General features: G+C 40.0%; 1 protein-coding gene across 2 annotated transcripts; it reads right to left on the bottom strand.

Moving 5' to 3' along the window:
- Positions 1-2,325: 2,325 nt before the first annotated feature.
- On the bottom strand, positions 2,326-12,218 carry SLC35E4 (solute carrier family 35 member E4). Of its 2 annotated transcripts, XM_053473552.1 has the most exons (4): positions 12,116-12,218; positions 11,681-11,790; positions 10,784-11,570; positions 2,326-2,815 (listed from the first exon to the last, which is right to left on the bottom strand). In XM_053473552.1, the coding sequence occupies exons 3-4, from the start codon at positions 11,415-11,417 to the stop codon at positions 2,376-2,378; spliced, it is 1,074 nt and encodes a 357-aa protein (XP_053329527.1). In that variant the 5' UTR covers positions 11,418-11,570; positions 11,681-11,790; positions 12,116-12,218; the 3' UTR covers positions 2,326-2,375. The 2 variants fall into 2 exon arrangements, with proteins under 2 accessions (XP_053329527.1, XP_053329519.1); XM_053473544.1 differs by lacking the exon at positions 12,116-12,218 and having other exon boundaries at positions 11,681-11,967.
- Positions 12,219-13,292: the final 1,074 nt, after the last annotated feature.

Genomic DNA, 13,292 nt, shown 5'->3' with positions numbered 1-13,292 from the left:
CAACATGTCTTCTGGAGCAGCAGATTATGATACAGATAGAAACCATATCATTGATTTGTACGGATCATTCAATACCTTCAGCATTAAAAGGTGCGTTATGAAAAAATACTGATCATTGTCCTAAATCAGCTCTGTATTTTTTCTGATAGCAGCATTTGTGCTTTGTGAATGAATTACCTACTATTGAGCAGCCTTACATACACAAGTGTAAATATAATTCAATAACAAAGGTTTCAAATGGAATATAACCTCTCGCTCTTCCAGGCTTCCATGACCCCAAACAGGAATTTTCTATTTCAGACATTGATTGGGCTGTCTGCGGCGAGTCTGAGATGTCCAGAATTCTGGGCCAGTTTGTGGTATAATTTCAACACCCCTGCTCTACTACTATATTCAGAAAGGTCCCCATGCTGCTCTCTCCCACCACTTGGCCCCACTGGCATTTAAACACAACAGTTTGGGTAAATGTTATCATATAAAGTCCATTTTAAGCAGCATGAATTAAATAGGCAAATCCATTACATGTGACGATTAAATGTAATTAAGACAACTAATACGGCTTAGATGACCAATTATTCCATAACATGGGAATCAAGTATGGCTGCCATATCAGTCATTTTTTTCCCCCATATGTTGCAGCTCACCCTGCTATAAAATGCTTCCCTTATATATATGAAGCATGTATAAAGTTTATTAATTCTGTTCTATACTGCAGGACAGGGAATAAGATTATGTGTGTACTGGAAAAAAAGCTCCCGATTGGCAATTGTAGAAGTGAATGACCAATCACTACAACAATTTCAAATTCAACACATAAGCATCAGCCTGATGGAATTACTCAGCATGGCCTGACTTACACTGGAACATTTCACACCAAATGAAACAGATGATCATGACATATAGTTAAATGCATTTTTTTCCACCATTAATAACATTTTCTATACTAAATATTTACTCGAGACAAGAAACTGGGGGTGAAATCTAAATTATTAATGGTTAGTTTAAGTAATAATGGAGAGGTGTCTACATTTCAGCAGATCATTGATTATGTGATAGCAACTTCTAGGGTATATTGTTGATGATTAGCATATTTGCATGCCTGGGAACTCTCCGGGTTTGACCTGGAGTCTCTGGATGAAGCATAACTTCCCCAGGTCTCCAAGTAACTCTCCTATTTTTTTTGAAGCAGGGGAGTGACCATTACCAGCCCTATTATCCCACTCACAAACCATTTAATGTTTTCTCAGGCTAGCCCAGCCCTTGTCTGTGGTAGCCCCACTCATCTGCTGCTAGCCATGCATTTTAGTGGCTAGGCCCGTCCTTGTGCGTGTCTACTCTTGCCCAATGTAAAGCTAGTCCCTCAGAGGAGGAAGCGCTCCAGGTAATCTACCATACGATGTTTGCATGTTTGCACACAACACTACACTACTTTTTGTCGCTGTGAAATTAAAAAAAACATATATGGGGATAGAGTTTTTGGGGTTTTTTTTACTGCTCTGTTGGGTCCAATTTCCACTTCAGAGGTGACTCAGATCTGCAGCTTGAACAGTCTACTCCTAAAGTTTGTGCAAATCAGTGGACGTATTCTTCAGCTACTGGAGTAATGCAGAAAGCGTACTTGCAACACATACTGATTAGCACTGAAGTATATTTAAGTGTATGAAGTATATGCATTTAGCAAGGAAACAGGGCTGGAGTTGACCTTTACCCCTGCAGCTGACAATATACGTTCAACAGAACTTATCGGGTACTGGCTGCTGATGGATCAGAATGAAGGCCACTCTAGGTTTAAACCCTGAAACCTTGTGCTGTGCTATTAAAGGACTAGTATTGAGAATTACTCTACCACCGAACATCAATCAGAATTTTGTTTCAGATTTTCTTTTTAACTTGTATATCCTACACACAATCCAGTTTAACTAACTAGCTTTATAATAGAACATTTCTCATAGGGCCTTCTTGACATGTTGGGTCTTTCTTGAAAGTGTTACATGAGAAATGCATTGTTTCCCGCATGTCAACAAATTCCCTTTTGATATTTTACCAGTGGGTGAAATTATTTTTGGCTATATTTCCATGTATTCTAGAATAACTTGCAAAAAAAATATTGCAAAAACACCAAACAGCAAAGAAATCAAGTTGCCCCTGAAAAACCAGAGTGAACAACAAAAAAAGTTAGAAGTCTATTATATCGTTTCTTGAAAGAAACATTAATAGTTTCAGATGCCTTCCTGACAACAGTTCCTTCCAAGAGATTCACTTTGTGAGATGTTCAGATCCATTTGATGTGTTTGTTTTTAATGTTATTGAGTCAAAACAGCAGTTTTTGGCAGATAAACAATCCTTCGCAAACTGGGCATCTTTGGTGATATGAATCACTCTGACTTGGCATGCTGGTCAGGAGTATGAAGAGATTTTCTAGATCCAAAGTGTTCCTCTATAAGATCACAGTTGTGATACATAAACATCCCTGCCAGTGTTAGACCAATGCCTGTGTAACTAAGAAATGTCAACTGATTTCCAAAGAGCACTCTAGATAGGACAAGGTTACCAACCAAGTTGAGGTTTCCTAACACATGTATGGTGACTGCAGAGGTCAGGGTGATGACACAGAAGCTTGCCAAATTATACAAGACAGATCCCAAGCAACTGAGAACAATGAAGAACCAGAGTTTGTTGTGGCAGTCTGGTGGTGTTTCCCATGCTATCTCTCTCTCCAGTAGCACTGAAGCCATAAAGAGGATGCAGAAGCTGGGGATGGACATCAGATACAGCAATGTTACCGAGTGAATTCTCTCCTCTTTCAGAAGTGAACCTGAAAGTGAAAAAGATGATTGAAATGTTTAGCACTTACCGATACTCAAAACAGAAATATCTGTAGCTGCTAATTAGGCAGAAATGCTTATATATGAACCAGTGTAATATTTAAGAAATCTCCTGGGGACAGTTGGAAATATTCAGATATATACATTTTCTACGTTAGCATAGCATTACAATGAATTTATCAATTTAATTCTTTCTTTTTTATTATTTTGAGTGCACCCCATTTTTTCTTTAGTTTAAGAATATAATGATCACCCTGGTGAAGGTATGTTGCCTAAGTGATTCTCGCTTTCCCGTCATTCCTCTCTCCTACGTTATTTTTTCTCTTTTCTATCCTCACTCTGTCCTCATTTTCATTCTCTCTCACATTGTTTTTTCCTTTGATTCCATATTCCCTTTGTACACAAAGCTATATCCAAAAAAAGTAAGCGAAAGATAGTTTCTATAAATCAATTTAGTTATACTAAGAGTTCATCTAAATACCATTAAGATACTTATTTACCATAATTATATATATACTGAATTTAATGCGAGATTTAATTATGCATTAGAACAAAACTGAACTAAAGGGTCGCCAGATTATACTGATTTCTTCTTTATTTGAATATCCCTTGTCATAAACCAAACATGTTCTATCACGTACTGTTAATTTCTCTTTATTTGCTTCTCTTCTTATATTACCTGTTGTTCTCTACATCCTTTTGGTTCACTAAAGACTCTACAGGGCCAGCAGGTGTCCCTGAATTATTATTAATAAGAGTAAGAGGCAAAATGAGAGAGCAGGGAAGGAAAATGTGGTCGGACGGGGGGGGGGGATAGGGAATTAGAGAAGATAGTGAGAGAGCACATGCTAGAAAAAAGGGTCCAGGGTGTGACCATCATCATGACTACAGCAGTTAGTATGTTAGTGACATCACAAGAGTAGGTAATGGACGCAACAGGGCTCCAAGGGGTATCTATTGGCATGATACATACATTGGGGTATCTATTGGCATGATACATACATTGGGGTATCTATTGGCATGATACATACATTGGGGTATCTATTGGCATGATACATACATTGGGGTATCTATTTTCATGATACATACATTGGGGTATCTATTGGCATGATACATACATATTTTATGTTATTATAACATACGTTATGTATAGTTTTTCCATAGCTTGTATATTCTTCAAAGTACTTCTCTACCTAGACCTGATACTAATATGTAATAATAATAATAATAACACTCTTCTCTTTGCTTCCTCATCTGTTGTGCCAGTTTTTTGACGCAACAAAACACATAGCAATGCATTTCTGTTTGCTCATAAAACAATGCCAGCCTGTGCTCCACTCTTCAATGATTGCCAAGGATTTCATCATACACAATTATACCCTAAAGTGTTTAGTTTAATATACAAACACTTTTTCAGACATTTTTGTTGTACGTGTATATACTGACAAGTGTCATACCAAACGTGTTTTTGCAGACTGTCTAACATAACCTGATTGTACAATAAATCAGTGTTTCACGTAGCTGGGTACTATGACCTGTACAGCACCCCAAAGGTCCAAATCCCAATGAGCTTCTGCTGCAGGAGAAGCTTGACTGGCTCTGTATTATGTATAGTTTAAATAAGGGACATCTCGTCATACTTTGACCTATGCATTATTCAGGGCCAGCTCAGCCTCTTGCTGTAGAAACTTACCTGTGCTGGCCCTTTATAATGAATAGTGAATGAGAGTGTTATAAACCCAACTCTCATACAAACTTTCCTGACAACTCTCCCTTTAATACATAAAGTGTTTGGTGTTTACATGAAGATCTCTGTAAAAGTGTTGCTGGGAAATTATAACCTCTGGTGATCTCGCTTTATACCTTTATGTGTCTATATCTCTGGTCCTGTGTTCATATATACTATAAAAAGCAAAAATAAGACTAAAGGGCTTACATTTACAATTACACAATGGTGCCGTACACACCTTGAATGAATTAAATGATTGAGTCACGCCTGGGTAATTGCTTGAGCAGCACGTGCAGAAGGGAATAGTCCACGTTCGCAAAGTGCAGTATTCAGCGAGTATTTATGACGTTCGAAGTAGCTCAGGTAGTCCCTAGGGCAGGGGCGTCCAACCTGCGGCCCTCCAGCTGCTGCAGGACTACATCTCCCATAATGCTCTTTCAGCTAAGGGGCTGGCTGAGGAGGATGGGAGATGTAGTCCTGCAGCAGCTGGAGGGCCACAGGTTGGACGCCCCTGCCATTTTGGCCACGTTTGTTTTACCAGGATTTAATTTTTTTTTATGGTTAGTGTGTTTTGTACATTGTATTGTAAGGCAGATTTTTATATGTATATTCCATCATTTAATATAAATATTATGTTATAAAATAGATAACAGGGGGAGGAAACATTTTTGCACTAACTTTTAAGGTGCCTGGCCTCTTTTTCCACATTATGTTTTAATTTTTGACTGGTGTACTTACCAGGGAATCCCTCTGTTGGTGCAAAATACTTAGGATGTACCATTATATCCTAAAGGTCCTTTGGACCACTTCCCTTTGCATGTAATAGTACATCCTAAGATCATGAATAGATTAAGCAGGGAGTTACAGCAAGATGAAGAACTTCACATCACTACTAAGGCCAAGCAAGTCAGTACTCAGAGGAAGGGGGAGAAGAGCAAGTCAGAGCCAAACTAGAAGCAGCTTAATAATTATCGCCCTCTCTGGAAATGGATACATGTGGTAACATCAGGATGGACATAAGGATCTGCATCTCCAAAGGGCAAGTAGCCACAGCTCATCATCAGCAAGGTGACTGGCTATATGACTTAGCTTTGGATTGTTCTTCACCCTTAATAACCTAGCAAGGGGTTGAGCCCCTTATTCCAACAGTCTACTTTGTTGATTCCAACAGTGTGGAGGCTGAGGTATAGGCAGGTATATTAGGTACTTAGTTTAATAACCGGATACCTGAATAGGTAATACTGCAGGTAGAATTCCAGGATAGAAACCACACAATGCCAGGTAGCAATGCAAAACGGAAGGTCAGCCGGGTTTGGTTCACTAAACGGGTAGACAGACAAGCCAGGTTTTGAGCACAGATTAGAACAGCAAGGTACACAATCACTAGGTAGGAAGCTAATCGGACGAGCCAGGAGACAACTGAACTTCAACTAATCTCCCTGGTTCCTTCCTCCATACAAGTCATGACTTCTAGCCTACCTTAAGTCTTCGTAGCATAGCAGGGGTTAGCGGGAACAGGAATCTGTAGGATCGCACCAGAGTTAAAGGTCCGTAAGAGCGACTCTATTGGTCGCTGACAGGGTCCACCTTTGGCACCAGCCAACGAAAAGCAGCTGCCCTTCATTGGTTTATTGTCAGAGGAGCCCCCTGCCGGCGACCAATAGAGTACCTTTTGCCTTGAGTAGTGCCTCTTATGGACCATACAAATATAAATCCTAGCTCGGAAGCCATTGGTCTGTGTGCGGTGGTGTTGGGGTCCCGGAGGCTGCTCATTTACACTGTGTGTGCAGGGGGAAAGGGGGGCAGGTTGGGGCTGCTGAATAATGATGTGTGCACTGGGCGAGGTAGGCATAAGAAGCGAACAAAAAGAGGAGGAGAGAGGTGCTAGAAAGAGGGATGGAAGAAAAAGAGCCAAACAATAAATAAAAGAGATAACAGTTGGGCCAATGAGAGGAAAGCAAGATGCAGAGAGGAGATGAGGGACAGAGACAAATAGGAGATACATAGAGGGGAAAAAGAGAAGAGAACAGAGGGAGGGGGGTTGAGAAGGGGGAAACCATAAAGAGAGGGAGAGAAGAGAGAGAGTAAGAGAGAGTGAGAGAGAGAAGAAAAGAGTTCAGTCCTGCCAAGAACTTTAATTAACTTCCCGGTCTGTTTGGCTGCTTTTCATGATCTTGTCCCAGTTATAATAGTACACTGTGTAACCCTATCAAAAATATGTATGGTAATTTATGCAAATGTTTGCATCCCTTCCCTTCCTACAGAATTCACGTATCTGCTAAGACAAGGCCAGATACATTTCAGTGAGGTGATCCAACAGAACTTGAAATTTTATATGTATAGTTATTGATACTCTTTAATTTTAAAAATCTACCAAAATATGAATGATGAAGAAATGTACTTAAAGAATGATTTCTGGGGATGCTGTCTATAGTTACAAAACTTTTTAATTCAACAGAGCAGGTGGGATGGTGCCTTTTAAAGGGACAGTATGCTGCCCTAACCAGCATCATGAATGATGAATTCATATTATAGTACTAAGTAAGTAAATATGCATTCTTTATCTGGTCACACTTATTGGTTGAAGATGCTGCAGCCCTGGAACTGGCTGGTGGTGAGCAGAGCACTAACTAGGAGCCTATGATGCTTGGGGCAATGTCGATGGTCATGTCCTAAGCTGGTGTCACATCAGCTTCCAGATGCTTCTCTGCCTTTTGGCTAAGATTAAGTGAGTACATGTGAGAGAGGGAAAGCTTGGTGCTCTGGCATTAAGGCTGGGGATGTGATCAGAGAGCCCGAGGTGTTATAGCATGCCGCTGGGGCACTTGGCACTTTGATGGGTGTGTGAGGGGCACACTTTTTTTTACCACTTTGCATGGGTTGATAAACATGTTGTATTTACCATGGATCCCCTCATGATGCACCTTTTATACAACCACTCTTAATTTGCCCTGGCCATTGGCTGGTGGTGGAGGGTGAATTTTTTATCTTACCAGCCATTGGCTGGGGCCTGTGATACCTTCACTGGCACTTATTTTGGCACCAACACTTTTCATTTTTTCGGATTCAGAGCACGATTGATTTCAGGTTTTGGTAGTGAGTTAAGCACCATTGGATCGCCTGAAGCTACAGTGAAGCTGAGCCCCCTAAGACTCAATCCAGTTTTGGTGGGGGGAAGTGCTGTGTGCCTACTGGCCACGACTTTTTTTCGTACAGGAGGACGTTTTGGTGCTCATTGATGGGGTAAAGTGAAAGGGACTTTGTATAGGAGGGTACATATCCTTCTTTTGGATCAAGAGTAGGAAGGTTAGGTAGAAGAGTTGAACTTGATGGACTTAGGTCTTTTTTCAACCTTATTAACAATGTAGCCAAATAAAGCAGGGTGGTCTCATTGATAGAAATGGCTGAGATTAATGGGTCCAACAACCTATGGTAGTTTTTCCTTACTTTTTCACTCTGGCCAATCAGCATTTACAATACTGCAAGGTAATGCATAGTTTCTTTTAGTGCAGAAAATGTACTGTTGTGGGGTGGATTGGAGAAGCTGTAGTGACTACTGTAGCGTATTACAAGGACTGCAGCAGACATTTTCTTCCCCTGTTCTTAAGTAAGGTTTGGTTGATTAAGACAGTTGACCATTTATGCTACTAGCCAAACCACTGTAATTTGTGGACAAGTTATCTTTCTATCATCTCATTTATTATTCTTCATTTCTAAATACATTTTGGTGACAATATAAAATGCATAATACATAATATTGGGGAAATTCAGTCCTGCTCCCAGGGGTGTCTGCCTGCCCAGTCCCAGTGCTCTACTACTACTACTACTGCACCTCTTACTCTCGGAGAAAATGTTGTCAGGGACCTCCTCATTTCGGAATGCCCCCCAGAGTGTCATTACTAATGAAAAAATGCTCCCAAAGTTTGTCTGAGCTGAATGGACAGTAAACAAAATGTGTTGCCCGGAAACGAACAATTTTTTCTCACCGTGCTCTTGTCTAATAAGAAGCATAAGAAACATGTCAATCTGCTCCTCCATATCTGCCAGTTGGTTAGCGGCACATTTGTTTCTCCCTATAGCAGCAAAGAGTGAGGCCAGCTGAGAAATATCATATAGTATATGGATAATAGGAAACATGTTATGCTATAAAGGATTATTTGTGAAACCTTAGGTTGGAAAACAGGCCAACTTTAGTTTGGATCTATTAATAGAAATGTACAGATCAGGCTTGTTCTAGAAAAAAAGGTAGGAAGGCAGTTCCCTGTTTGTAAACATACAGAGTTTCAAGCATGCAGCTGAACAGCAGCTGCCACACGGCGACTGACAAGCATTTACGAGAACTGATCCTATATATGTAAACAGAAGGACCTGTTCAGAAACGTACCAGACAAGGGAGATTGAAATATATCAAACGTTATTCTAGTTCGGAATTACAGTATAAACTTTGCCAAGATTAGAGTTTCATTAACCCTTTATGTAAATTTAACAGGGAAAACAAATTATTAGATTTACCTGGTGCTCAAAATTTCCATAAAAGGAAATTAGAGCTAAAATAAAACTGTGTTTTTCCTTAAGGAAACATAGAATTATTTTGTAACACAGTGCGTCTGCCAATTTGTGTGCCATTGTAAGACTTCAGTCTTGTTTCTTGACCTTCTGTTATGTACAGGAGATGGCTAAGACAATTTCCTCTAAGAATAAATTGTTTCACACATTCAAAGAACAAAAATAAATACTAAAAAATACACTTTTCTCTCTACCTACACAGGAGCCCTAGATTTGTCATAATCTGTTTTGGTGATATGACATCACCTGGATACCGAGGTCCTAAGATGATGTCAGATATGTTCAATGGATACAAAAGAGATTTATGAATTCCTTAAAGCTGTATTACCCTGTGTCATTTGACATTATGACCCGAACTGAATTACTGGGTAAATTGTTAGTTAGGAAAAAAAACATTGCATAAGGTAGGGAGAGTGTATAATTAAAAATACGTTTTTTAATTGGGCTAATTAAATCAATATGAATAATTGTAGTAAATTGTAGGTAAAATAAATCATACACATAAGCTGTTTTACGAACATGAAACATTATTATTATTATTATATATGATGTGTACTTGTAGACCTTTGTGTTTTTCCACCCATTACACGACTAATGTTTTCACACATATTATCTAAATACGTTTTTTGCCAAATCTATTATACTTTACAGCCAAAGGACTAGTGACAAAAATAGTTTGGCCAATTTATGGCAAAATGTCGCCTAGAGTTTAAAACCCCAGGTGTAATATGCACTGTTGTGTCTGCTCAATACAAAAAAAAAAACAATGAAGTGCAGCAAGCAGAATAATTTCCAAATAACAGTTATTTTACTGGGAAAATAGTAGCCATCATGTGCACTTTAACCTCTTTAGGGTTTTTAGTTTTTTTGCCATTTTTACCATACATGGGTTTAATCAAGATTCCCCTATTTCGTATTTGATATATTCACACAAAGTTTACATCCTGTTTTTAAGGAAAAATAGGGCTTTCATTTGAAACGATAGAAACACACAAAAAAACCTATAACAAAACTTTTTTTTTTTTGCAGAATTTCTCCAACACACTGTGCCCCTTATTAACAACAACCCAATTTATGTTCAGTAACAGACATACCCGTACATATTGGGTTTTTTTATGTTCTAGAGGGCCACATCCAATTGTTACATAGTACCCTTTTCTAAATTTCTAATTTCTTTTTTTTTTCCAAAAATGTTATTTTTAGTTTTGTTTCTCACTCACTTCCTACCAATCACCCCTGCATTGATCACACTGATCAGCAAGCAAGTTTCCATTAACTTGCATTGCTAAGTGTTCAGGGTCTGTCCTCCAGTGACCTTCCAATGGACATCAGCAGCGAAGCTGGCTTCTGCTGACAGGTGAGAGACCAGACTATCAACAGACAGCCTTATGTCCCATGTAGCAGCAAGGAGGGATGTCCCTATGGGTGTCTTGCCACAGGTTTTCAGGACGTAACAGTAATCCTATGGGGTACTTAAGGGGTTCAATTAACATATACATTACAAGAGCTTCTTAACAATCACTGCTGATTGTGGAAGCAAAATAAAATTACCCGTCGCAAGTTTTGTCAGATTTAGAAAACAATTTAAGATTTCCTGGGAAAACTAATGCCACTCCACTTCTGCCATTCATGATTATTCACATTTGTTGGATTTGTTACTTACTCTGTTGTATAGATTTCAGTCCTCTGAGAAAGGTAGAAGCAAAAAGGTACATACATCCAGTTTGGTCGAACTGAGCCTCTCCGATAATGCTGAAGCAGGCCCCCAGGCATATAGGGATCATGGCAGTGTACTTCAGTGTGTGCTGTCTGGCACCCAGGAATACTTTTGAAAGTACCAGCGTAAATAAAGGGGTTGTCGTATAAATCATCTGAGCCAAAGAGAGCTGAACGCAGCTTAGTCCCAGGTTCCCAAAGGCAATGCTGGAGCAGAAAGTCAAACTCAGAAGAAAGATTTTAAACCTGGCAGTGGCATTCAGAGACACTTCTTCCTCAGCCTTCAGCTTCACCAAGCCGAAACGGAGCATGGGGTATTCCATCAAGACAGCTGTGAGCATATGAAGTGAGGACAGAAACAGGGGATACCTGAAGTTGTACACTACAAATATCCATTTGTTTAGGCTAGATATGGTTGTACCAGTTACTAACCAAAGTAATACTGCAGCTACAAGGTACAGTTTGGTGACTCCTTTGCCCATTGGTGGTTGATCCAGCTTAGGTTGTATAATGGAAGCTGACGATGCCCCCTCAGAAGGTTCCATTTCAATCTCATCTTTCCTGCTAGGTGCTAAACACATTGGTTTTTAAGGTTGTTCAGTAGCCACTATAAGACACTTCAGGACACAAGAAAGACCTTATCAAAGGGTACCAGCATCCTCCAAATTGATCTGATCATACAGTGTAGTCTTGCTCAGTAGTGTATATTACTTCCTTATACAGAAACAAGTCCGCTGTAAAAAATAGAAACTTGTTATGAACTAGCCATCTGATGGTCTAAGCCACAAAGTACTCAATGACACTGGAAGTCCCTGTTGGGATATGAAACACTGATGATACCCACCTTGTAGCTCTCCAGGCAGCTGCACTGGACAATCATTTGCTGAGCCATTGTTCACCTTGACATGTCCTCTCAAACCGGTAAAGGCAGTCTTGTGAGCAATTCCTAGACTCCTGCAGACCAGACAACAACAATAAATGTTTCATGAAGGAGCAACATTCTCAATGAATGTTCCGGAGCGGAAGATGTGAGTCTGTAATGGTGTGAGCAATATCCCTTCCTGTAACTCCTCCTTCCAAAACCCCTTTGCTGTAGATTCACAAACACAGCCTGATGTATCTGAACAAGAGGAAGGATAGATCTCCTTCTAGATCGAAGGATGGAAGAGCTCTGGAAACTCATTCAATCCTACATGCAACCATCATCAAACAGAAAATGCAGTAATATGGCATTAGTCAGTGTCTCATAGCAACAGAAATATTAAAGAGTAAATAGTACCGTCCGTGCTGGCGATGCTGGTGATTCACAGTCTGTGCGATGCGAGCTTTGTTTCCATGTGTATTTCCCTATGAAGAATGACAGGCTGTAACGTCACTCAGACCAAAACCCAAAGGGCTGGCATATTGTGTCCCTCCTTCCTTAGCACATCCCATGCCTTCTAGGTCAGCCTTCCAAAATTAGACCCCCCCATCAGCCCTGGCACAGGGCATATGTAACAAGATACCATCGTATTAACCCGTTCGGTACATTTCAGTGGGATGTACTGTCCACCTCCTGGAACTGAACGCTTGTTTACCAACTTGCAGCCCTATTTTAAATACCGTGTTCTATTAACTCTTTCACCACCCTATGAGTGTGTATCTCATTGCCACACAATGGCTATTAACCCTACTTTAACGGATCATGGGCAGAAAACCATGTGCCGGTATATCTTTACCTTCCATACCGATGTACTGTGATACAGACTTTTTTCTCTCGTAATCTACAATTAAACAGGATAAAAATGTGTTCTCCGTAAACTAATGACATATGTAACAACAAAAAGGGATATTTAATGTATTTTATAAATATGGGGAATCGCTTTATACTTTATTATAATTATATATTTATGGATCGCTAAATAGCTCATGAGTAAATGTAATGTACGATCTTGTACTCTTTTCCACAAATCGAAACATTTACTTCTACACATTGCACTGTTTTGGGGGTTGCTGCCTGTGTGTATTATGATTGATTGAAACCAGTATTTAGAGAGGAAACATCAGGGATAAGTTAGGCAATACACCAAGTTAACAACAAAGTAACACCCGCACACTTCACGCAACAGACCGGTCCTGCGCACCCGTCATTCATATTCTACAATAAGAACAGCGCAGGAAGTGACGCCATTGAAGTCGTTACTAAGGCAAAGAGTAGAAAGAGCCTGTCAGTGTCTCTATTGGCTGTGCTGTAACCATGGGCGGGGTTATGCTGTAAACTAAGGGACGCCTTGTTGTAACTAAGGGTTCGGTTGTTAAGGGCTGTGTTCCGTTGCTAGGGAGAGGCTGACCAGAGTTTGCTTGAGTCTCACTAGTAGAGCCTTGTGACGGGTGGAGTGTCTGTGTAAACATTCACTTTAATAACTCGTGAATACACCTACAGAGTTTGGCAGGCTGTTCTTGACCCTTCAGCACCG

Source organism: Spea bombifrons, chromosome 1 (assembly GCF_027358695.1).
Source record: "Spea bombifrons isolate aSpeBom1 chromosome 1, aSpeBom1.2.pri, whole genome shotgun sequence".
NCBI lineage: Eukaryota > Metazoa > Chordata > Amphibia > Anura > Pelobatidae > Spea > Spea bombifrons.
Note: the sequence above shows the minus strand (reverse complement) of the source record. Positions and strands in the feature narration are given on the sequence as shown.

Excerpts from the sequence above, each read along its gene's own strand:
- SLC35E4 (XM_053473552.1), bottom strand. The coding sequence starts at position 11,417 with ATGTGTTTAGCACCTAGCAGGAAAGATGAGATTGAAATGGAACCTTCT. Across the intron at positions 2,816-10,783 it reads ACTGAAATCTATACAACAGA|GTTCACTTCTGAAAGAGGAG; the intron begins GTAAGTAACAAA and ends TTTCACTTTCAG.